The sequence below is a fragment of the Prunus avium genome, chromosome 3 (genome assembly GCF_965620075.1).
Source record: "Prunus avium chromosome 3, drPruAviu1.hap1.1, whole genome shotgun sequence".
Lineage (NCBI taxonomy): Eukaryota > Viridiplantae > Streptophyta > Magnoliopsida > Rosales > Rosaceae > Prunus > Prunus avium.
In genome coordinates this window covers 36,274,269-36,298,827 of record NC_142286.1, presented here as the reverse complement: position 1 = coordinate 36,298,827, position 24,559 = coordinate 36,274,269, and the positions used below count along the sequence as shown (strand labels likewise).

At 36.7% G+C, this 24,559-nt stretch overlaps 5 protein-coding genes and 1 non-coding gene across 7 annotated transcripts; 2 read left to right on the top strand and 4 right to left on the bottom strand.

Annotated features, from left to right (window-relative positions):
* Positions 1-292: 292 nt before the first annotated feature.
* On the bottom strand, positions 293-1,019 carry LOC110760097 (stress-induced protein KIN2-like). Its single transcript, XM_021962286.2, has 2 exons — positions 892-1,019; positions 293-754 (listed from the first exon to the last, which is right to left on the bottom strand). Exons 1-2 carry the CDS (start codon positions 949-951, stop codon positions 611-613), a joined length of 204 nt encoding a protein of 67 aa, XP_021817978.1. The 5' UTR covers positions 952-1,019; the 3' UTR covers positions 293-610.
* Positions 1,020-3,761: 2,742 nt separating this feature from the next.
* LOC110759838 (ribosomal RNA-processing 7 protein) lies at positions 3,762-7,528 on the top strand. The gene is made up of 9 exons (XM_021961981.2): positions 3,762-4,209; positions 4,529-4,618; positions 4,715-4,861; positions 5,204-5,278; positions 5,415-5,531; positions 5,635-5,781; positions 5,999-6,096; positions 6,623-6,833; positions 7,161-7,528. The coding sequence occupies exons 1-9, from the start codon at positions 4,134-4,136 to the stop codon at positions 7,244-7,246; spliced, it is 1,047 nt and encodes a 348-aa protein (XP_021817673.1). The 5' UTR covers positions 3,762-4,133; the 3' UTR covers positions 7,247-7,528.
* An 823-nt stretch (positions 7,529-8,351) lies between these two features.
* Positions 8,352-9,896, bottom strand: LOC148296065 (S-adenosylmethionine decarboxylase proenzyme-like). The gene has a single exon (XM_088250123.1). It carries the CDS (start codon positions 9,724-9,726, stop codon positions 8,602-8,604), a length of 1,125 nt encoding a protein of 374 aa, XP_088106249.1. The 5' UTR covers positions 9,727-9,896; the 3' UTR covers positions 8,352-8,601.
* A 118-nt stretch (positions 9,897-10,014) lies between these two features.
* LOC110759819 (uncharacterized) lies at positions 10,015-11,005 on the bottom strand. Its single transcript, XR_015834423.1, has 3 exons — positions 10,835-11,005; positions 10,666-10,740; positions 10,015-10,159 (listed from the first exon to the last, which is right to left on the bottom strand). It is a non-coding gene; the product is annotated as an uncharacterized LOC110759819 (transcript).
* Positions 11,006-13,635: 2,630 nt separating this feature from the next.
* On the bottom strand, positions 13,636-17,979 carry LOC110759850 (uncharacterized). 2 transcript variants are annotated; one of them, XM_021961997.2, is made up of 9 exons: positions 17,622-17,979; positions 16,679-16,904; positions 16,333-16,528; positions 15,156-15,326; positions 14,958-15,074; positions 14,414-14,611; positions 14,262-14,321; positions 14,078-14,176; positions 13,636-13,963 (listed from the first exon to the last, which is right to left on the bottom strand). In XM_021961997.2, the coding sequence occupies exons 2-9, from the start codon at positions 16,813-16,815 to the stop codon at positions 13,934-13,936; spliced, it is 1,008 nt and encodes a 335-aa protein (XP_021817689.1). In that variant the 5' UTR covers positions 16,816-16,904; positions 17,622-17,979; the 3' UTR covers positions 13,636-13,933. The 2 variants fall into 2 exon arrangements, with proteins under 2 accessions (XP_021817689.1, XP_021817682.1); XM_021961990.2 differs by having other exon boundaries at positions 13,636-13,971; positions 17,622-17,974.
* A 475-nt stretch (positions 17,980-18,454) lies between these two features.
* On the top strand, positions 18,455-23,015 carry LOC110759866 (cell division protein ftsH). Its single transcript, XM_021962006.2, has 4 exons — positions 18,455-19,940; positions 21,194-21,517; positions 22,050-22,350; positions 22,732-23,015. Exons 1-4 carry the CDS (start codon positions 18,825-18,827, stop codon positions 22,929-22,931), a joined length of 1,941 nt encoding a protein of 646 aa, XP_021817698.2. The 5' UTR covers positions 18,455-18,824; the 3' UTR covers positions 22,932-23,015.
* The last annotated feature ends 1,544 nt before the right edge of the window (positions 23,016-24,559 follow it).

Here is a 24,559-nt window from a genome sequence, read left to right as displayed (position 1 = left end):
ATTCGGAATTTTCGAAAGTTTTGTAAAATTTCAAAAACAAATGCAAAATTTTAAACATGCTCAACAATTGGAAATGTTAAACTTGGCTCATAATTGAAAACTCACACAAAAATCTCGAAAAATTATTATACATTAGTATTTAGATGTTATTCATTAAAGAACAACTTGTCTATGTCTATTTGGCCAATAAATAATGTTTAATTCAACATGAAATTAGCCATTGGGTGTAGTCTAACCCGAATATATTTTGGAATGCGGAATTTTTGGCATCTTGAGATACATTCCAATCCAAATTTTTAAAGAATTTTTTGATTTTGGAACTTTCGGAATTGATTTGAACTTGCCAAAATCGGAAATTTTCGGATTTGAATAAGTCAGAATCGAAATTTTCAATCCAACTTGCACCCCTAGGTCTTCCGTTCTTTTAGAATTCAATGCAATTTTCAATTCCTTCATCCAAACGGAAGGTAAGAAAGAAAAACAAATTACATAAAAGTCTATAAAACTCAATCAAAGTTCGACAAAAAAAAAAACTCAATCAAAGTTTGTCATCATCTTATTAACTCTATAAAGTCATTAAAAGTCATGAAAATGATCATCATGAGCAACTTCATTTGTTCATGCCAGTGGCATTCTTGACTGCATCAACAGCTCCTTGAGCTTTGGCCTGCACATTCTGACCCGCATCTTGCATTGTCTCCTTGGTAGATTGGGCTGCATTGTTAGCCTTATCTATCATCCCACTGGCCTTCTCCTGTTAAATCCAAAATTATACAATACAAAACACCCCACATCAATCTCAATGCACATTCACATATAAATGTAATATATTTAATAGAAAACAGAAGAAAGAAGCAAAAACAAATGGAGAATAATAGGTGAGCTAATTGCCTGAGCTTGGCCCTTGGCCTCTCCAGCGTGGTAGCTCATCTTCTGAGAGTTGTCAGCCATTTTCTTTTTTGCTTTGTTTTCTTGAAAACACTTGAAATTCTGATGAAGTTTTTATAACTCGAATTTTGTTTGCTGATGATGAATATCTCACAATTGGGTAGGGTTTTTATAGGACTTTGGACCAGCTGAATGCTCGACACGTGTGATGCCACGCGGAAGCCATACACACATTTCATCCTGATCATGGTTTTGGGCCATAACACGTGTCGCCCTATAACTTGGGGTGAGCCTTTTGACCAGGAAGGCTATCGAGTCTTATCTTCATGTTGCTATTCTGACAATGGAAATTCTACTTTTTCAGCATTATGGAATTCCTGTATTTATTTGGATTATATTTCCTCAGTTGTAGTAGGCCTAAAAACCTTTAATTACAATCATATTGTCCTTATATATATATATATATATAGAATCAACAGTTATATGACATACGCTTTTAAGCATAGACATTTATAAGTTTGGTTGAAGTTATTATATGATCAAAAGATAAACTGTCACTAAGATGTTGTTATCTGATCAAAAGGCCACAACATCGTATGAGTAAATGCTACAAACTTTTTGGGTTCTTGTCAACATGATGAGTCTAAAGCAACGTTGTCTCTCATTTAGTGGACAAGTGGATTTTACATTCAAGCGAGGAAAATTTATATATAACATGTTCATATATCGTCTTGTATATAATCTCTTTATGTGATTAGTAATGTGACTACTTAATTTTTTTTTTATTTTTTAATACAAGCTATAATCTACTTTAAATTAGTCTAATTATGAACGAGGGGATTCGAACCTGAGTGATAGGGTTCAGGCTTAATGTCATGGCCAACTGGTCTAACTAGGCCTGATTTTCGGACGTAATGGATTGAAATTAGAGGATTCCAATTCCAATCCAAAAAATTTCAGAATGAAAGTTATCTTCAAATTCCATTCCAAAAAAGTTCAGAATTTAAACATCCATTCCAATTCGGAATTTTCGAAAGTTTTGTAAAAGAAACAAATGCAAAATGTTAAACATGCTCAACTATTGGAAATGTTAAACTTGGCTAATAATTGAAAACTCACACAAAAATCTCGAAAAATTATTATATTTTAGTAATTAGATGTTGTTATTCATTAAAGAACAACATGCCTATGTCTATTTGGCCAATAAATAATGTTTAATTCAACATGAAATTAGCCATTGGGTGTAGTCTAACCCAACATATTTTGTAATGCGGAAGTTTCGGCATCTTGAGATACATTTGAATCCAAATTTTTAAAGAATCTTTTGATTTTGGAACTTTCAGATGTCGGAATTGATTTGAACTTGCTAAAATCAGAAATTTTCGAATCTGAATCAGTCAAAATCAAAATTTCCAATCCAACTTGCACCCCTAGGTCTAACCCACATTTATATGTGACCACTTATTTGGAAAGAAATAGTGCATACACGAACTCAGTGCCAATTTTTCTACTTTAATGACAACCAAGTTCACGTTCTATCTTCTTACGTTGGTTTCCTTTTGCATCTCTGATTTTTTCAGTCCTGTATTTGGACTTCAGTGCCTTTCGTATGGTTTCGCAAGATCAAATAAGAGCATGTCCACCCCAAGCATCAAACTGGGCAGCAGGCCCCCCTAGCGAGCCCAAAAGCCCTCCAGCGCAAGAGAAGCAGCTCGGGCAAGCTGAGGGCCCCACCAACCTAGGCAAGCCCACGGGCAAATCCTGCCTAGGCTGAAGCTCGAAGGTGCTGACGTCATTGTGATGTCAGCGACCGTAAAATCAAATTTTTCAACGGAAATTTTTTTTTGACTTCCTGCCAACTGATGTCGTCATGATGTCAGCGCCTGACAGGGCCCAACAAAAAAATGCCACGTGGCGCTTCTTGGGCGCTGCGATGGCTTTTTTCCCAGAAATCTGACGGCCCTAATTTTTTTGGTACAAAATAATCCAAAAAAATACTGGATTTTTTCCCTATAAATACCTATAAATTTTATTCACTTCCACACCAAATCTTCGTACCAACTCTTCTCCTTCCAATATTTTTTACTTTCCACTCACATTTTTCTATTACAAAATTCCATTTGTGCAAAAATATAAATGGCCTCTTCAATCAAAGCCGGAGGGTCGTGGACAAACGTTCGAAGAGGTCAAAATCTTGGCGACGAGGTAAAAAAAAATAATTGCCATTTTTTAATAGATTATTCAAAGCAAAAAAAAAAAAGAAAAAAAAAGAGGGAAAACCATTACACATGGCTCCTCAAATGAGCAATGCCCGCAATCAGTTCCAGTGGTGCGTTCCATGTTGGAAATAATGGCACTATTACGTCCTCCGAAGAAAAATACTTCCACACGTCGTGATCCGGTGGAACCGCCTCCGCCAATGATTGAGTCGTCCTTGTACTTGATTATGTCAGACTATGAGGATTGAGAGTATTTCAATTGTATGATGAGTGAGTAGGTATTTCAATTGTATGATGAGTGAGATGTGAATTTTATAATAAAAATGGACACGTGGCAACCAAAAATTTTATCCGAAAATCTTATCTGAGAAAATGTTATCTCAAATTTTAGGTGAGAATTTTATAATAAATAGTGACACGTGGCAACCGAAAATATTATCTGAAAAATTTATCAAAATTAATAGTTTAAAGTATAAAAAAATTCAGACAAAAAAATAGAAAATAAAGTACAATAAATAGTATTTCCATTGCCTTAGCCTTTTGGGATGGACATGATGCTCTGGATATTTCAAAAAGCGAAGCCAGCCAAGCCCGAAAACTTCACCAGAGATTCTTAAACCCAATGAATTGGGCCTCAGTCTATGACTCAATGTTAAACCAAGCCATTCATATTATCAAATTTTGCCGGCGCCCCCTTCAACATACCCTAAGCTCAAGGACTCAAAACCCCTTTCTCCCCGCCGCAGCACCTCTTCTCCCTCTTCATTCCATTACAGCCATCATCGAAGTTCTAAAGTTTAGAACTTTTTATAATCTTTTGGGTCATTTTCTCAGCTTAAAAAACCCTTTACTTCTTCTCCTTCTTCTTCATCTTCTGGATTGGTTTCAATTAAATCTACAGATAAGAAGACAGGGCAGTCTGAGTAGTAGGAAATTCGGGTGCTTTAACTCATTGTAAGTCACGTACGGACGGTACAATCCGAAACGAGTCCAGCTATCTATCTCGATATTCAGAGTCACAGAAAGATGGGAATGAAGGACAAGAAGAAGACCAATAAGAATAAAAAGCTTGCCCAGACAAATTTGGAGCTTATTGAAAAGGGTAATTATATTCTTTCTTTTTTATCTGTTTTAGTTTGGCTGTAAATTTGTTTTCGAAATTTTTGTCTGCTTAAATTTATTTTGAAATTTCTGAGGTGGTCTTGTTTATCTCTCCAACCTTGTTGTTGAGCAAATCTATTTTAGATTATAAAAAATGAAATCAAACAGATGCTACATGCTTTAGAAAATTGTAGAACTTTTTGGACAAAAACCAATTGGATAATTGGAACTTGTCTTATAGAATTTTTGCTTTATCTGTTTATATAGTTATTGCGAAGAGTATAAACAAGTTGTTATTCTGTAATTTTATTTGTTTTCAGATAAAAGGTCACCTATAGAGATGAAAAAGAGAAAAAGGGAGAAGGAAGTCAATAGTGACTCTCGAAAGGTTGTTCATGTTTCCATTGAAGGTACATTAGGTTTCTGATTCGTATGTGTTAAATAAATTGTTAGAGCTTTAAATTTGAAATGAACTCTCTTTTCTCTGTTTGCTTTTCTTGTTTCAGATAATTCAGCCAAAGCAGCCAAAGATAAGAAAAAGACTAAATCACCAAAGAAAGTGAAGACAAAGAAAGTGAAGAACTATAAAGCTTTGGAAAGCAAGCATGATCACCCAAATACTGAGACTGATGATGATTTTGATGTAACGAATGGTAAGTTGCTACTATTTATGTAGCATTGTACTTTAAATGTTTGGTACTTGCTGAGGAACTTTAAGTTGATGTAATTTGTTATCGGTGTCCTAGTACATAAAATTACCTCTTTTGGGGGTGAATATTGAGAAATTTCGAATTGCTAATGCTCTTGCCTGTTTGTGCGTTATTTTGCTTTATACATATTGGAGTGTATTATTGTTTTCTTTTTCTCTAAGCTAAGGTCAGTGCTTTCCAATTTTTTTTATCAAGCTGTATGAATTTGTATTGATTCCATTGAAGTGTCCACAATAGAAACCTTTCCTGCTTTTGACTTGTTTAAGATAATCTTCTCTTTCTTAGATGATGGAGTTGCAGATCTGAGCCAATTTGAAACTCAGGAAGAGGATGAAAGTGCTGAAGTTTTCATTGAGGCTGGTATGGGAACTGAAATTCAAAAGTATGAATAAGTGACAAATTTTGTTTCATCCGAGCGAAGAGTCACCGGATGGAGCTTTTATTGCAGTTATACTTAAAAGGTCAGGTGCTCATTGAGGCTTTTATTTTATTGTAGGCAAGTCAAAGAAAACTAAGAAAAAGAAAAAGAGGGAACATGTTTCATCAGAGTGCGGGAAGTCACTTGAAGAGGGAGTAGAGGATCATCTGGTTAACTGCTCAAAAGGAATATCAAGTATGATTCTTGAATTTGAAACATTGCTCTTATCCAAGTTGACACAATTTCGTGGCAATTAGTACTTTTCTGCTTGTAATAATAATCAAAATTGTTGATGTAGGCATATCCAAGAAAGCTTCGAAAAAGAAAAAGAGGGATGTTGATTCATCAAAGTCTAAGAAGACACTGGAGAGGCAAGTAGAAGCTGATCAGGATGACGTTTACCTTATTTCTTCTGGGGATGAGGACTGTGAGAGAGGAATGAAAAGTATGAATTACTCATTTCAAAATATTTGTTGGTGTCTGCAACTGTTCATAATCTAAAGCCAACTATCACCTAGAACCTATGGATAATAACTATAATTTTTTTTATTAAAGACAACATGTGTAATATTAGTTTTCCATTCAAGGATTGTCTTCTTAAATTGAAGCAATAAGAATGCTTTATATTTTATTTTTCTTATTGAGAGTTTCTGAATCCACAGAATGGGTTACGGAATACCATCAAAGTAGACCTGGATTGAAGGTACTGCAGCAAAGAATTGATGACTTTATCACTGCACATGATGAAAAATTGGAACAGGTAATTTTCCTCTTCCATGCTACAACAACTCTGGAGTATCTTCATTCAAACCAGCTGTTTGAACCTTTGCTCTTAATAACTATTGTTCATACACTAACTTCAATTAGATGTATGTGTACATACTTGAAGATTTAGATATGAAAAAAAAAAACACTTTCATGTGTATTGACTTGTATATATACACTGAATGTATAGCTGCCATGTGTATGTCGCTGTGTTTACTTGTTTTGAATTTTGCCCCACATCTGTACTTCTTCATGGAAGTTTGTCTCATACTCCTGCCTATGATCTCTCTTCATATATGCTCATGTAGTCTGAAAATGTATTTCTATGTTTCATTGGCCAGTGGTGTATGTCCATCTGTTTAAATTCATTGGTATCTACATTGGAACTGTCCAATTGATCAAATGTGTATAAGTTCACGTATATGTGTATTACACGTTCTTAAACTAGTCAATCTTTTTTTGTTCCTGTGTCATTTGGCTACCTGTTTAATTCTCATTGACTTTTTTTGTGGCACATACAGGAAAGAAAAGAAAAAGAAGCCCGTGCTGCAGAAGGAGGATGGACAGTTGTAGTACATCATAAAGGAAGGAAGAAGACCACGGATGTTGAGAGTGGAATTACAGTAGGGTCTGTCGCCCAGGCTGTTGTGGAGGACAAGGTGGCCAAGAAGAAGCGCACAGAAGTCGGGCTAGATTTTTACCGGTTCCAAAGGAAAGAAGCTCAGAGGAATGGTATGTTAATCTTACGTATAAAGTTGATCTTTTGTTAACCTGAAAACCACACCAGTTTTGGTGCAAATGCTGCATAGTTCCCCACCTCCAAACTGAAAATGAAAGAAAAAAAAGATAGAAGTAGTTATATGAAGAAATAATATGATCCCATTATGAACATGCAGTGGCATTTTTCATGTGCTTCTGGTCTTAGTTTCCAATAAACTTTCTCGGCATAGTTTTCACAACAAAATTTTTTATATTCAAGAATCAGATATATTTATTCTTGTTGGTTAAAAGTAGTGCAAATACTGAAGCAAAGCACTAATTAATAATCTGTCCTTGCAGAAATTATGATGCTGCAGAGCAAATTTGAGCAAGATAAAAAACGGATACAGCAGTTAAGAGCGGCTAGGAAGTTTCGACCATACTGAATGCCTGATGGTTCGGATGAAGAAGAGCCAGGAATCAAATTGCTCTTTTCTGAATGCTAAGCCATGAATAGTATAATGCGTATTGCATAACAATTTTTCTCCCAATACTGTTTTCCCGCTTGGTTACAACAAGTGTAATTGATACATCCGTTATTCTTTTTGAGAGAACGCCCAACTTTCATACAGTGAGATACGAACTCATTGACTGGAAATGCAGAAACGATTGGCACCTCTTTAGGTCACTGTTTTCAATTTGAATGCCATCTTTCTTAATAGTCAAAATTGCCGCCAAAAGAAATTGACTGGAACGAGCACCCTTATTTTGGGGGAAGGCTGCTTCTCTGCAAAGACAATTAAGCACGTGCAATGAATTGACCCATTCCATCATCATAAGCTTGATGCTTTCTAGTTCAAACTTGGCAGGGTTGATCTTTCCTACTTCATTTGAAATTTCTTTTCTTTGGAATGGTTGACCTCTTCCATCATATGCCTAACAAATTTCTACAACCCCCCCAAAGAAAAAGCATAAGAGACCATCAGTAGCGAAATTACAGAGGCAAGAACATTGGACAGTGACATATGCTGACTACGAATCTGAGCAAAATGACAGAAATCCACACATGAAAGTGAGATATGCTGACTTAAGAGCATATTCGATCGGCCAGAAGGTTGTAGGCACCAGTCAATGCTAAGAATAAAACTTTCTTCATTTGTTGAATAAAATGAACTTCTTTCCTCATTTGTTGAATGAAACACTGCATTGTGACTGAAAGAAACCACAACATACTGCATATGATTCATATCATTAAGCTGCAGATTTTTTCTTTTGATAGCAAGAAATGAATATATGCTAAGGAGCCCTTGAATGTGTACGAGAGAGAGAGAGCATAAACGTATAACACAAGAAATTAGGGTTTGCGACTCAAATGGTCCCTCAACACGTACACGAGTTGCATTTTGATTTTCGTTCAAATGGTCCGCACTAACTTTCATCTCATAAAAGAACTTGAACAAGACTTCCTGGAGCAAGAAATGAATATATGCTAAGGAGCCCTTGAATGTACGAGAGAGAGAGAGAGAGAGAGAGAGAGAGTAAACGGACGGATAACACACGAAATTATATAGATTAACTTTCATCTCATAAAATTAGTACTTCAACAAGACTTCCTGCATCCAGGAAGTCAAGGATCAAGGATCTCTTTCACCAGAGATCCTCTTTATTCCAAATCGCAGAGACTAAAATGCAGCAACACAAATACTGCATAACATACTATTACCCTACTATATATATAGAGAAACATAACCCCACGTCACATTTTGTTTATTCATTACTACTAAACACAAACAATTGAACACTAGATCTTGTCCATAACTATCTCTTCAACTTCCTCGTCCTTCTCGTCCTCGCTCCAGCAACCTTTCAGAATTGACCTTGGAGACTGACAACCTGCATCCTTGACAAAGCTGTGGTAGACGACAGCACCACCCAAACCCAGCATCTCATAGTTGCTTTCTCCGCAACAGTATCCCCTCAAGTCGTCCAGGGGGAACTTAGCGTTGAGTTGTTCTCCCGCGGTACTGGTGGTATGCAAAGCTACAGAGAACTCAGCCGGTTTGAAACAATCCAAAACCCTGTCAATCAGCTGGGTCAAGTTCACATTTTTGAAGTCGTATCCCATTGTTTCAAAGCTCGCGTAGCTGAAACCGTCTTCTGGTGTCACATGGATGGTAGAAATTGCATTCTCTTCAATCGAATTCATGGAGTAACCACAAGGATCAAACTCAAAGTCACATATTTCGGACTGTGGGAGGATCTTCCTAATGCCAGATTCTTCAGTCATACCAGCAGCTGAACTTGCGTTTGATTTGTAAAACACAGATGCCTTCTTCCTGTCCAAACCAGTCATGCACATCTCCAATGTGTATGTGGGTCCTGATTGGCGTGCGCCCCAAAGTAAGCTTGCCAACTCTGCCGATGCAGAGTAAATATGCCATTTCTGTGTTTTGTCAGAGCTACCCATAACATATGCTCTGCTTGCCAAACCAAGCTTGCCAAAATGGCCATCAAGGACAGCTACTTCCTCTGAAAAGCTACGATGTGGAGAGGGCTGAGCACCAGGAAATATAAAGCTCCCACGTGAGTACCTCACTGATTTTACAGCCAAGGAGAGAGTCTCAGCCAACTTGAGGATGGCAGGGATTGATCGAAGCAATTTTGTTGTTCCACAGGTTTTGATGATCACTTTGTATGGGTACACAAAGAAGCTCGATTCCGAAAGGACATAAGAGTCCAGATCATCATTAGAGAGTGAGGAAACAATGGTGCACTCAGCTGGTTTCAGAATCTTATCCAATTGATCTTTAGACAGAGAACGGAGACCCATGCCGGCAGGGTCAGCAAACAGTCCAGGCTCGAAGAATGAGACCTCGAGCCTCTTTTCATAGCCTTCAAATCCAATTGCAGACACCGGTACAGCCATCTCGAATTAAGGAAGGAAATAACGTTGCAACAGCAGATAAAAGGAGAACTAGCGAGGGAACAAGTGCGAGAGAGAACGAGAGAAGTAGGAAAGAGAAACAGACTAGAGCTAAAGTAAAATTGCAGTATTAACGATCGCACGGGGTTATGTCTAGACTTAGCAGAACTCAGGATGGCTTGCGGACGCACTGCATAGAGAACAGTATAAGGTAATATTAGAAGGCCATTCATACAAAACAAACCAGAAATTACATGCACCCAGAAACAAACAGTAAAACTTACGTTAGAGTAAGCAGCTGATCTGAATTTCTTGATTCCACCGTGAGGCCTGACGTCTTCAATGCTGTAACCGAGGGGAGCTTCGTAAAATGACTTACTACTGCTAGACTTCTTTTTGCCACCCTTCGACTCCATTAGCTCATTCAGTTTTTTTCCTGGAAAAAACAAAAAAGGACCAAGGGCGTTAGCACCAAATAACCTTACAAATCCAGGTAAAGGAGACAGCTTTGCAAATGACATGAAAAGGTAGTTGCGATATAACAGCAAAGAATAGTAACCAGATACCTCAGAATCTAATTTCAACAAAACCAATACATCCAAGCATACAACTCTATAAATAATTTTATGGAATTATCCAGAAAAACAAAATCAGTGTTCAACAAGTTAGAAACAACCAAGCATTGTGATTTGTTGAACAGGGAAAAGGGGACCATGCATCAAAAGCGAAGAATTGCTTACAGTCCTAACAAAATCTTCATTCTTTCCTTACAATAATAAATTAAAAAGCCTCATTTCAGCATATTTCAATAACAAAAGCAAAACCTTGACATAAATCTTTTTCATGTAAATAAAAAAGAAACCTTCTTTCTTCCCGATAACATCAAACCAATAGGCAAAACTATCCACGAAATAATAACCAGGGCCAAGGAAGCACACTTACAAATTGTTTTGAAGTATCTGAATTGAACCTACAATCTCCTTCGAGAATCCCTTTTTAAATCTCTAAATCAATTACCTGAAACCGAAAGAAATCAAAGATCATAATTAGACAAAAACACAGAATGGAATGAACAAAATCCACAAAACTAAGAACCAGAGGAGAATCATACCACGACCTTCAGATTCGAAAACTTGGGACCAAGACGAAGATCTGAAGGAAGAGGCTGAAGAAACCCTAATTATACCTAGAGTCCGCACAAACACCTAAAAAAAACCTGAGGTTCACGAAAAAAATGGGAGAGCAAAATTCGGGGCTTCGTTGTTTTCGTGAAGGTTGAGAACCATAGGGAACGTTGTTTATATAGCATCCCTGAGCCGTGTTTGCCACGGGAATTGCGTTTAATTACGGTCATGTACATTCGTTTCCATCCGGATTTGCTCTACAACTCACAACCTCCTGTATTTGTTTTGTTCTGACGATACTACCCCTCCGTGTTTCCGCGGATGGGAAGTTCAGACTGCGCTTGGGGGCATCATAGACATTTCGTCATGGAATAAATGTTTCGAAAGACCTGAGAGAGAGAGAGAGAGAGAGACGACGTCGTACGGAAGACTCACCGGTTTTTAAGCTACGATTGGATGCGGACGATCATGGATTTAGCATCACACGTGGCGGTACGATAAGAAGGTGTGGCTGTGAATCAACTACACGTAGAGAGAGGGACGAGACTGATGCTGTGAGCTGGTTCTTTTTGTCATTTTCCTTTTCTCGATCCTTTTCACGCTTGTCTTACATGGCTGCGTGGGCCCACATGTCAATATTCTCCACTTTTATATCAAATTCAATTACTATTCTATACTATATGTACTTGGACCCCCCGAAAAGAATAATCATGAATTTGATTTTTTTTCTTTTCCTTTTCCTTTTTATCTTACTGGCCTATCCGCAAGCGCTTCCGCACCTGCAAGAGGTTTTTTTTATAAAAAATTTAAAAATATTTTAGAATTAAAAAAGATAATGGGTAGTTGTGTTCCATAAACATAGGATCCATTATCTGATTTTTCTTTTAATTTTAATTTTTTTAAATATAAAAAAGTGTGAATTTACCATATTATCCTCACTTAATTAATAATTTCAATTCTTAATATTTGCATTAACCAATGGCATTTTTTGGTATTTTGAATGTTTCACCGTTCTCTGCCTTTTGCTTTATATATATAGATTAATTATCTTCTCTAAAAGGGCATGATTCAAATCTATAAAGTTATTTTATTTCTTTTTAAAAAACATATATTATTTAGTTTGTGTTTATCACATACAATGCACCTGCCGTGTTATGGAAGTCAAAGCATAATATAGAAACTAAAAAGAGAGAAATAAAGAAATAATTAGGATTGAGATTCATCATATGCAAAAGGAAATAACATCATATGCCAACTCAAAAGTTGCGTTACCAGATATGGTTTGAACTTTGAATAGATAATAGGTGATACCTAACAATTGTTGTTTTGAGGGTCACTACCTTCTCTCAATAACCTAACTTAAGTTATGTGGTTCATCAACTTTTCATATTTTTTGGAATAAAAAAATTAGAACTCAAGTGGGAAAGGGAGGGTGGGGGCATTGACCCTAATGAAGTCAATTTATATTCCATTAATTATTAGTCTTGGGCTCGTTTAGAAGTGATTCTGAGTAAGTCAAAAATCACTTTTATGGTGAATCACTTATTCATATAATCACTTTAAGGGCCAGTTTGACATTGTTGTACTATGAAAATAATTGCTGTGAGAGAAAGCAGTTTGGCGTTTGGTAAACTTTTTGTTAAAAGTGTTGGTATTGATTCCCGCATAATCAGAAAATTATTACCCCATAATCATTAAACCCAACGCCTCTTCGAAATTGATTCATGCATAATCAGAAAATGAAAGCACCTCATTAGCTGTTTTCCCTTATAACTTTCTCTCACAACAATTTTTAACAATAAGTGATTTTCTAATAATTTACCAAACGAGCTGGGCTTCCCAAAATTTTAAAAAAATCACTTATCACCTCAAATAAGCAATGACAAATGAGAACTAAGTGGTAGTAAGTGATTTTATAGAGAAGCACATGAAAGATGTTTTTTTTTTTTTTTTCTATAATCACTTAAACTCACTTAAAGTAGAGAAGCACGTGGGTGAGAGGTGCTTTACCCCAAACGTAATTATGGTCTATTCAAAATCACTTTCAAACAAGTCATTGATCTCAAAAGAAAATCATACACGCAAAAAAGGGGCCTTTGTTCATTAAAAAAATGGGAAACTTAACAGCAAATTAAAGCCAAAAAATACCTACTCAATTACGTATCAAATTAGAGGTGGCTGCTTTGCATGCGAGACAGTTGTGTGAGTATTATTGATTGGTGCTGTTTTTGGGTTCGAAAATTGACCCCAACACTCCCCCACCACCTAAAACCATAACAAATCAAAAGCACCGAATGCATGTCAATCAATTGCCGTGGTCTTGTGGGTTTCTTTCTTGCTCATGACTATTTTGGTATCAACTTTTCTTATGGCCAAAAAGAAAAGCAAATTCCTGTTTTAGCATCTTGGAATTGGAATTGACAAGAGTTTTTATTTGGTGGAGAATATTTATGTTTGCTAGAGGGAAAAAACACTTATGCTATGGCAAATCACACGGGCATTAGTGATTTATGACTATAAATTTTAAAAAATGATTCAAAATCACCTACGCGTGACTTTAACAAAAATCCTCGCTAGAAAATATAAACAGGGCTTCCATTTGTTCTTATGGACGTGAATAGCAGCCCCCAAGTGACAGAGTCTAAGGGCCCGTTTGATGACATGGATTGGATTACATTGGACCACATTGGACTGGAGTATATTATACTAATCCAATCCTATGTTTGGTTTAGGCTCCCAAAAGAAGGTACCGGAACATAAATAGTAAATGAAGGACACCACAGCGAAATTCAACAGTTTAGGAGGATGTTAAGGGGCTCCTATTTCAGAATTTGGCAACTTTAGCAATATTAATATATATTCACATCTACGATTTTGGGTTTGTAACAGGGAATAGAGGAGTTCATAAACATCTAATATGATGACAAATGTTATTAGTGCTATTCTTTTGGTTATTGCTGCGATGTCCTAAAACTAAAGAATGACAAGTTAATCAGAATCTGCATAGCCTCCCATCAGATGAGCAGAACCTTCATTGCAACTGTTTCTCATTCTCTGTAGACTGATTGATCTTTCCATTCTTCTTCTCATACTCCTGCCTTGTTTCCTCCAAACCCCTGGATACCTTGAGATCAACCAAAAGACATACATACACATGAATGATGAGAAAATTACAACATTCGCACCTCAACCATCATCATTCATGAAAAATAATTATGCAGAAGAAAAACCTTGATTGAGTAAGCCATTGGAAGTAACGTATCAGGATTCATTGCATCATCAGGGAAGTTACGCAAAGCATGAATAAGTTTTTCAAAGGGTAATTTTATCTGTCGAAAAGAATAAAAATTTCTATGAGCAAATAATATTTTAGTTATCAAGATTTGGAGCAGAAAGGCATCCTGATATACTCACCAAGTCGTCATGACAATACTTTAATAGGGCTAAACCAACTTTGAAAACAATTCTAACACCCTGTAAAAATAAAAAATAATAGATCAAGTTTAAGTTAAAATCCAAACCATAGTACTTCCAAAGAGAGATATAACACATTAGAAATCGCTAACCTCATAGAGAAAGACATCCCAAATTCGAAGAGCCAAATGGAATGGGAAAGAATAGGAGAAAACGGTTATGAACCACTGGCTTGCATACATGCTAGGATTTATCATCTCTTGGGTAAAATGCTCTCCCATCTTTGGCAAGTGCTCCTTTACTAACTGGTCAAACTGAAAAAGGTATTGTTGTACTAGTGGTAGCCCTACCTACATGACAAGCATAAACTAACAATTATCAAAGCATGAAGCCATTTTCTCCATTTCTATTCCCCACTTTTAAAAAAAAAAAACAATAAATCAGGCTTTGAATATAATAAATGAACAAACTACGCATAACCTGAATAGATAAAAATGAATGTGAATGAACTCCTCAAGGCATTATCTGATGTCATTGGATTTTTTGTTTTCCTCTTGATTCTAGGAAATGTACCATATGACAAAAGTAGCGGACTACTTTCTTCTTTTTCGATAAATATGGCACACATGATTACACTTAATTAGTCTACAAACCCCAAAAGATAAGATCAAGACATTCATATAACGAAAGGGCTACCTGATATAAACCTTCCATTGGTGCATGGACTGCTCCTTTGAGTAATGCGACTAATAACCAAAATGCATCCTCTTCACTCATATAAAGAAGCAATAGACCAGCCAGAAACCCCATTCCCTGCATTCTTTTAACCATTTAAAATTATCCAGTGTATGGCATAAATTAAGTGCAACAGCGAACAAACAGAAAGTCTCAAACCTGAACATATCCAACTTCTGTGTCAAAGACAGAGTATGCCTTCAAAACATTGTAGAGGGACCTTTGACCAGGACCATGTCTCTGCTGGAAGAAAACATGCGAAGGGAAGGTACGGGATATATCTCGAATTATATCCAGCTCTGAAGCTGATGTCTCATAAATTACTAATTGCTGCAAAAACCATACCACTTCTTAGTTTAATACTATGAGTGTGCATGCACAAAGAAAGATGAACATTAGATGAAATATCAACTCATGATGTGAAATGAATAATATCACAAATAAGGAAGAGCAGTGTAATTAAATTTGTCCAGCCACCATCCAGCCGACCTAAAATAATCCCACACCACTTAGTTATCCACTTTCTCAACAAAAGACTCAAATTCAACTAACATGAACCTAGCTAAGGCATAAAGTACTCAAGATAGGAGGATATCTTAAGCTTATTGCTTGAATGTTGACTTTTGGCATTAATTTTCAGCTCTGATCAACCTAAGACCGTGTCAAAGATTGGCAGCACCAATTCGAACATCACAAGATTGGAAAGATAATTACGCTAATAAGGCAACTTGATTGAGTCTTTCTACAAGCCTTCCTAATGTTGACTAGATTAGGCATACATGCAGTTTCTAGTAACACCACCAGGTATGCACCGAGGCAACACAGTTTCATAATCTAAACCAACAAATTTTATTTCCAAAAAATGTGATTCTTCAACTGGAGCCCGCTTAGAAAAAGGTTTAACATAGGGTTGGGTTCAGAGCTCATTTTACGATGAATCTGCATAAGATATTTTTGTTAACCAAAATGGCTTGTAAAAAATCTGTAGATTTGCAAGGATTTTGGCAGGGGTAGTTCTCATGCCAATCTGCTAAAGTATTTAGGTTTTTCTTGAAAGGTCATCTCAATAGATTTTCCAGCCACACATTATTTATTTTGAGTTTCAAATGATTGACCATGTCATCCTTGTGAACCACCTGATTTGGTACCCAGTGCCCTCTTTCATTGATTAATAAATATTGAAGAGTATTAATCCTACTGTTCCAAAGAAATTGTTAACAAAGACAGGGGAACCTTCCCCTATGAACAACATCTAAAATCCTTAAATACAAACTCATAAAGCAATGGCATATAAGATGTAGCAAACTTCACATAAGAAACCAGGAATCATGTGTACCTCATAAACTCCAGGGTTCATCAGCAGAAGGTCTCGACTGCCAGAGATCAACTGCCACACCAGACCCCTTAAACAATCAGGGATTCCTTTCCTTATTCTCCTTTTAACAACATGAGGTTTTCTCCTAATATAGTGTTTCCAATCACTCCCTCCCACACCAATCATTTTCCTCCATTTTCTAACCCTTCTTTCCTCTCTGAAAAAGGTGATCAGATGTAGTAAATAATCATATAAATATCTGATTAGCATAGATAAAATATTCATTTGCTCAAGTCATATGCATTAAATCTTTTATGGCAAAATATTAAAGAATGTTAAAATGGTACATTAAAAAGGAAAGGCTTACCTCTCATATTCATAGGCTGACCTGCCCTTGGTTAAACCTTGAGGAGAAAGTTCCTGCTTTAAAAAACCAAATCTGTCCAATCTCAGTGCAGGAACTGGACCTGCCTCATGGTCATCTTCTTCCAGTTTCTTTTCCATTCTACTATCCTAAAGAATCTCTTGCACACCACATTGTAGAAGGACTTGTTTTCCTTCACCAATCTCGTGGATCAAATAGGCAGCAAAATCTAAAAGAGGTGAAAGAAAAGAAAAATGATACTGCTTGCAATCACAGATCAACAAAAATTACAAGAAAGCAAATAACCCCACTTCCAGAAACACTCAAAATCAGATCAATGACAACTTGTAGTAGCCATTAATATGACAACAACCTATTGCTGCCAAAATGATAATAAGACTTGCCAGTTACAATGCTAGGAAAGTATCGACTTAAAATAATCTATTGAAGCATATAGTAGACAACTTCCATTAGTCAATGAATATGGCACACGGATTTAAAAATGATTGATACAGCTACGAGATCAAACAATGAATATGGTCAACCAATGGTATGCATATCAGGAGAAACTACAAACACGGACATAAGAAGATGCTCTAGCAATGATACCGCAATACAACAAAAATAATATTACACCTTAAAGAATCACTACATAGCTTTGTTCCAAACCTATAATTCACATATAATCCAAAAACAGCCATTTCTGATTTGGACAAACAAACGGATATCCAGTAACAGGGCAATGAACCACAACATTCCATTCCAGATTTACAACCAAAAAAACATAATAATCAGATGGGCAAAGAGGAGCTTTGAAATGATAAGCAGAAAATTAACATCCACAACACAAATCCTAATGAAACCATGAATTACTTGATGTATTGAGGCAAAAATTGAAAAGCCAAATGGAAATCATGGTTAAGGAAAGGAAGAAATGAAAACCAACCTGGGTATTGGAGAATTTAAGCCAGTGAATGATGGGTTTTCCTCTGTTTCTTCCTCTGATGTGAGATATGATCGTTAAAGCTCATATCTCAATGGTTTCTGCTTCTATCAATAAGATTCAGACAGAGGAGGTCCTAAGAATGGTGGTTTCTATCCTCCACCAAACCAAAAGGAGCTTTACGCGTGTTTGTAGTGTCAAAGTAAAGTGCGTCCTCTCAGTAGGATCAAAATTTCATGGGATATGATTATTTCTGAAGTGCCTTAAATTCGGGAGATATTGGTGTCTCAACATCAACGGACTGTGACGCATAAACGGACCTTTAACGATGTCGTTTCACCGAGATGACGGAACGAATGGACAAAAGCCATTTCAGTTTTAGAGAGAGAGAGAGAGAGAGAGAGAGAGTAAAGGGAGGCAACGGGGTAAGGGGTTGGGTTTGGTGGGTGGCTTCTGGCGTCTTTTCTGTCCTTTTTGGTCTTTTTAATTTCTCTAGGGTTTAGTTTTATTCTGAATGTGAAAAATAGGTTTTAAATCCAGCTGTAAAGAAAAATATATTTGTTTTTATTAAAAATTAACACATGGCAAATTTTGAATGGAAGTATCACCAGCTGACGTGGTGCTACAGTACCATTCTATAATTTCTCCTCCCCGAGTACCTGAAGCTCCTGTTAGAGATGGCGTTCGAGTCGTTGCTCAATGGCAACTAACGACAACAATACGCGTGGTTTGTTGGGTAAAGACGACATCAAAGGTTACGTCGTTGATAGCTGCGTCGTCTCTCCACTTAAAAGGTCCGGGCTTTCCCCACGAAGAAGGGCTTGACACCTCTAACAAAAAAAAAAGGCGTAATCTTCTGCAACCACACCCATGACAGAGGAACAAAAGGACCAATCAGAGCTGAACATATGGATATCTGTTATTAAGGCTTGGAGATAATTTCTGAGTCCACAGGAACTGCTTTCTTCTTCCCAAACTCACTAGCTAACACTCTTCTTGCTCCCACAAGATGTTCCAGGTTTTATGGTTGTGCTTGTGAAACAGTTCTGACAGGTTTTTCTTCTTCTTCTTCTTCTTCTTCTGGTTTGTTGTTTTGCCAAATTCCACCTATTTATGAGGTTTCTGTATTAATGTTGCTATGGTCCTGTTACAGTTAGTAGGTTTTCTTCTTGTATTTCAATAGATAAGTATTGTTGTAGAGGTGGCATGGCTTGTTTTTCTGTTGTTTGCAATACTGGGTTCTTATCTATTCCAAACAAATTGGAAGTTCATGGCGGAAAGTCCAAGTCTTTGGGGAGATATAGAGGTTTTTGTTGTCGTTCATTTGCTTTTCGTTCGTTGGGATATCATAAATATTGCAACTTTCAACATGGGTTGCTCTGGAACAATGAGCTTAGGCCACTGAGTAATGGAAAAAGTGGAGTTTTCTTAAAGGGATTCAATAATCGTTGTAAATCTAAACAGGGGTTGTGTTGTTACAACAAAATTGAGCCACTGACAAATGCAAACAGTGCAAATAAGGAGATGCATTTGGGAAAAAAAGGAAACACCAAGTTAAGGTCTTTGAGGAAGAGATTTTCTTTAAGATTACGCCCAAGGTTGCGGTTATTAACTATAAGATTGAAAACAGTTACAATTCGATCAGTGTTAAATGGTATTGGGACCTTCTTGAGAAAGAATGTAAGAAGAGTGACTCTTTTTTCTTCAATTTCTGCAACATTGGGGCTGTGCTATCTGTTTTTGAAGTTAACAGCAGTGCCTTCTCCAAAAATGGTTCCATATTCAGAATTGATAACAAGCCTTCGAAATGAGTCTGTTACGAAAGTTCTACTTGAAGAGGGATCTCGTCGGATATATTATAACACAAACTCTCGCATTGCTGGGGATACTCATTTGTCTGATGAAGAATTGTCAAACGTACAAGGAGAGAAAATGGCCAATAAGGTCACAAGTGATGATGGTTCTCGATCTGATCAAGCACTGAATACGAATGTATTGAAAAAATTATCAGTCACTCAAGCTTCAACCCCTGACTGGCAGTATTCCACTAGAAAAATAGATCATGATGAGAAATTTTTACTTAGTTTGATGAGAGAGAAAGGAATTACCTATAGCTCGGCTCCTCAATCAGTGTTGATGTCAATGAGGACTACTTTGATAACTATAATATCTCTGTGGATTCCTTTGCTGCCATTGATGTGGCTTCTTTATCGTCAACTTACTGCTGGTAATAGCCCAGCCAAAAAGCGGAGACCTGATAATCAGTCAGTTGGATTTGATGATGTTGAGGGAGTTGATTCTGCCAAATTGGAGCTTATGGAGGTAAGCATCTCTTCTCTTGAATAAATTAAATATGCCGTGTATTATTCTTAATTTCTCTTTGTTGATACTTTATTGCATTGCTAAGTTGTCAATAGAGTTGAGAATGAGGTAATTTAGTTACTTTTCTTGTTATGGAACTGTGGATATCCTTCACTCTGTTTGTTATAGTTATGTACTCCAAGAAAGCTAGAAAGCTCTTGGTTTAAGCTCCTGAGGATACAAGTTAGGAAGACTAGGAAGATGAATCTATCTGTTCTTAGGTATAAACGTAGAACTTGAATCAAAGCCAAAAAAATGCATAGTTTGTTTGTTCTTGGAATCTGAATTTGGAGAGCTTCAAACACCAAAGGCGTGAATGAAATATATATATATATATATATATATATATATATATATATATATATATATATATATATATATATATATATATATAGGACGGCTGGAACTCATGGATATGATGATAAACAGCTAGATAAGTGATACTTAAATTTTCGAACTGTTGCAGAAATAAAGAAGCAAGAGCATCCTGTCATTTGTTTATGAAAGCTAGACAAAAAACAACTTCAGCCATTTGCATCTCACCTCTCCTCTTGAGGTTCATATTCAATGACTCCTCCACATCCAAAGACATTCTAAGTCTGGAATTCAGGAGTTTTCAATCAATCTATAATTTTCTTAGCTTTTAAACAAAACTCTGGCTGCTAGCTAGTGGTGTCAATGAGCTAAAATAAGATTGCTCCTTAGGGTAGTACAACAGTTTAACAACTGCTTCGCTATTGTATATAGTACCCTTTGCCCATGTCACACCGTTTTCCAACAATATCCTCATGAAACTAGGTGTGCAGTTCTTTTAATTACAAAATTTTGTCACATCATGAATCAAAAATTTTATCCAGCTCAGGTGCTGGGAAGATTTCCCAAGGCTTGCAGCAAGCCTCTTTACACGTGGTGCTGGCTCGTGCAGCTTGCATATCTGTTTATTTAGATATAATCTTGTGGATGTTTCTCATTTTTTGAAAATTGGTTGAAAAACAAATGAAATGAACAACATATGTCAGGTATCTGCGCATTTCTTTAAGTTGTATGTCGTTCTAAGTTTTGGTCCCACCTGTGTGTTTTTTTCAATTTTTTTTTCAAGAGCTATGATGTTTTTGCCTTAGTGAATTTTACTGCCTTCTTTGCATATGTGGTTATCTGCTGACTAGTTATACAATTTTCTTCATTCATTTAGTTGATATAGTTCTTTCTTGTAGATAGTTTTATGCTTGCAAGGAGCTATTAACTATAACAAACTGGGAGCAAAGTTACCTAGAGGTGTATTGCTGGTGGGTCCTCCAGGAACAGGGAAAACATTACTTGCCCGTGCAGTGGCTGGAGAAGCAGGTGTACCATTTTTCACCGTTTCTGCCAGTGAATTTGTGGAGATGTTTGTTGGAAGAGGGGCAGCTCGCATTAGAGACCTTTTTAATATGGCAAGGAAATATTCACCATCGATCATATTCATTGATGAGCTTGACGCGGTTGGAACAAAGCGTGGCAGAAGTTTCAATGATGAGCGTGACCAAACGCTGAATCAGGTAATCTGAGTTCAATTCTGGCCTGCATCCTGCATCCCTCGCACCCATCAATATCCAAATTCACTATATTGTGATCATTCCTAATGTCTTCTGGAATTGTTAATGTGTAATTTGATTCATAGACCATTATTTATATTTTCAAACAGTTTTAATAATTGTCAAAATCACTGCAGTACTTGGGAAATTCTTTTTGTTCTCATGTTTGATTTTATTTTGATTTCAGAGAATCAAATTGATCCCCTTAAAAGGCTTGTCAACGTTTTTTACTTATTTATTGTGAATTTATCATTTTTGCCTTATTTTTGTCTTCAGTTCTCAAGTCTAAATAGCAATCGACACTCTAAATTAGTTTACTGTTTCTATCCTTGCTGTTATGCAGAACAGTATAAGGCAGTAATAACCATATTATTGTGCTTTTTGGTATTCTTTTTTTAGATCTCAGATTTGGATTTCAGTGGAAAAATACGTTTTTACTTTCTATTACTTTCAATAAAGGTATTTTTCTCATAAAAAACTGTTCCTGTCCTTGTAGTTGCTGACAGAAATGGATGGATTTGAGTCAGACTCGAAGGTGATTGTTGTTGCTGCAACAAACAGGCCTGAAGTATTGGATTCTGCCCTCTGTAGGCCAGGCCGCTTCTCAAGGAAAATAGTTGTAGGAGAACCGGACGAAGAAGGAAGGAGAAAGATTTTGGCTGTACATTTGAGAGGAATTCCTTTGGAGGAAGACAGTAATCTTATTTGCAGCCTCATTGCTTCTCTGACACCAGGTTTTGTGGGTGCTGATCTTGCAAACATTGTCAATGAAGCTGCTTTACTTGCTGCTCGTAGAGGTAGGTTGAAGTATATTTCACATCCAAATTATCACTTGGTTTTTGCTATCTGAAAATTTTCATTTGTCTTGCTTGTAAGATCGGAGACTTTGCTTTTAAAAATGTGGCTGGGGTTTCCATTAAGTTTTTGTTTCATTTCTTTTCCTTTTTGGGTCCAATGATTAAATTTTGGTTACCATGAATAAGAGTCATTTTATCTGGCATCACCTTCTCTCCTACTCGCACCGGCTCTCCCAGAGCCTAGACCGGCCCTTCTTTCTTTCCTCTTTGTTCCCCTGCCATTTTATTTGTGCCTTTCTTACTGTATAATGCACTGTTTATGCTAAAGATACTTATAGAAGAGTACTGCGGTAACCAATAATTCCATATTAATCTTTCTAGGTGGTGAAACTGTGGCCAGAGAAGATGTCATGGAAGCAATTGAAAGAGCAAAGTTTGGAATCAATGATAAGCAACTTAGACCTAGTACTATTAGCAAGGAGCTTGGGAAAATGTTCCCATGGATGCCTTCTCTGATGGGAAAGAATAGCACAAGACAAGATGGATTGCCAGGGCCACTAGGATATCAAGCTCTGAGTTAAGTATGTGCATACGTTTTTGTAGTAGTTATATGGTACAATATGATTGAGATTAATAAATTTTTCATGAGTTAGAAATTTGATTTATACTTGTCATCATTTGCTGAGATATATCTGGTGAAATAATTGAGAATGATTAATTTTAGTATCCATATGAATGCTGGAATTAGCATCTAGATGCATGCTCTAAACTTGCCTGCATGTTCCGTCATGAACTACTTTCACTGGCCCATCCTGGGCTTTCGCTCACATGGTAAGGATGGAGTGGGATGGGCAGTAAGAAAAGCGAAAAACCAAAACAAGGTAATTGGTATTTAGTGATTCATAGACGTATGAGTGAATGTTCATAGTTATAGTTGTCCATCAGTCTGTAGCCGCTCAAGTTCATCCAAGTTTCAAAAGAAAAAACTGCTGTTCCCGTGCAGCGATATAATACTGAAAATCAGTTTACCGGAGCTATTATCAACTTCAGGTTAATATTGAATCGACACTGCTAAAAATGTCCCGAATGTTAGCTTATGAAAACTAGTTGACAACTAAGTTTTGTGCAAGTTCACAAGGCTTGCTTTACTGATGTGATCAGCTTTTGACATCTAAGTTTTGGGCAACAAGAAGATGTTTGACCGTAGTGCTCACTGAATCAAATCGTCAACCATATTGTTTGATCCTTTACTGGTCATGTTGAAGGCCAAATAAGTAATACTAATGGTAGCTTGTTTCACAATCTCTGCGGTTCCTTCTCGTCATATCAAGAACCCTCGGCTGTCTTGATTTACAATTTGACATCCTATGTTACTTTTAAATCTGGCTTACATTCGTAGTATTCTTTTTCCACTTTTTTGTGGAATTTTCCCTGTCAATAGTAACGTAGAAGTGGTTATCAGCAATTGCAGAAGGTAGTCATGATGCAATTGAATTTACAATCAGAGTTTATCTTGTCCACGAAAAGATGTTTGGTTCACGTCTGGTTTGATGTCAGTTTCCAAGTGGGTTGTGTTATGCAATTCCAGTCATCAGCAACCTAAGGTATGATTAAGACCTATAGTTTCCCAGTTTATTGGAATATTATGTGTGATTTTGACACCCACTAATATTCCATTTAGCCATAGTTTCAAAGATTCCCTTTGATTCTTTCAACATGCCATAGTTTCAAAGATTCCCTTTGATTCTTTCAACATAAGCTTCTCATGTCAGACAGTTCAATGCTATTCAGGTCTTTCAGTCAATTTTGCCTTCTTTTTTTATTTTTCAATTTTGTTTCTATGTGACACCATGACCTCCTAATCTTCCTGCTATGAGCTGGAAAGCCAATCAACTAGGATCACTATTTGCACACTGTCATAAAAATTTCAATGCTGAGGAAACTTCAGAGTGGCAATCAGGTATCAAGTAGATGCAAATGCCAAGATAATGCACAGCATACCATGTGACTCAAATGGGAAATTGGCATGCTTTACATACACATGAACTATTTTCCAGCTAGAATTTGCATTATGGTCTTATTAAATTATGAACACGAGCATCAACTGGGACGTTAACTTGCCAATATGACAGAATAAACTATGATATCTTCAGGATTCTTCCATGATAATTGTTGGCAATAAATGGGAAGCGTGATTGTCTAGGACTTT

What these genes read in the sequence shown, in the direction of transcription:
- LOC110759850 (XM_021961990.2), bottom strand. Translation starts at nt 16,815, where the DNA reads ATGGAAAAGAAACTGGAAGAAGATGACCATGAGGCAGGTCCAGTTCCT. An exon ending in TGAACCCTGGAGTTTATGAG is followed by an intron (nt 15,327 to 16,332) that starts GTACACATGATT and finishes TGGTTTTTGCAG; the next exon opens with CAATTAGTAATTTATGAGAC. An exon ending in CAGAAGTTGGATATGTTCAG is followed by an intron (nt 15,075 to 15,155) that starts GTTTGAGACTTT and finishes AAAAGAATGCAG; the next exon opens with GGAATGGGGTTTCTGGCTGG.
- LOC110759866 (XM_021962006.2), top strand. Translation starts at nt 18,825, where the DNA reads ATGGCTTGTTTTTCTGTTGTTTGCAATACTGGGTTCTTATCTATTCCA. An exon ending in GTGACCAAACGCTGAATCAG is followed by an intron (nt 21,518 to 22,049) that starts GTAATCTGAGTT and finishes CTGTCCTTGTAG; the next exon opens with TTGCTGACAGAAATGGATGG. An exon ending in TTTACTTGCTGCTCGTAGAG is followed by an intron (nt 22,351 to 22,731) that starts GTAGGTTGAAGT and finishes TAATCTTTCTAG; the next exon opens with GTGGTGAAACTGTGGCCAGA.
- LOC110760097 (XM_021962286.2), bottom strand. Translation starts at nt 951, where the DNA reads ATGGCTGACAACTCTCAGAAGATGAGCTACCACGCTGGAGAGGCCAAG. An exon ending in AGGCCAAGGGCCAAGCTCAG is followed by an intron (nt 755 to 891) that starts GCAATTAGCTCA and finishes TGGATTTAACAG; the next exon opens with GAGAAGGCCAGTGGGATGAT.
- LOC110759838 (XM_021961981.2), top strand. Translation starts at nt 4,134, where the DNA reads ATGGGAATGAAGGACAAGAAGAAGACCAATAAGAATAAAAAGCTTGCC. An exon ending in TGATTTTGATGTAACGAATG is followed by an intron (nt 4,862 to 5,203) that starts GTAAGTTGCTAC and finishes TCTCTTTCTTAG; the next exon opens with ATGATGGAGTTGCAGATCTG. An exon ending in CTGTGAGAGAGGAATGAAAA is followed by an intron (nt 5,782 to 5,998) that starts GTATGAATTACT and finishes CTGAATCCACAG; the next exon opens with AATGGGTTACGGAATACCAT.
- LOC148296065 (XM_088250123.1), bottom strand. Translation starts at nt 9,726, where the DNA reads ATGGCTGTACCGGTGTCTGCAATTGGATTTGAAGGCTATGAAAAGAGG.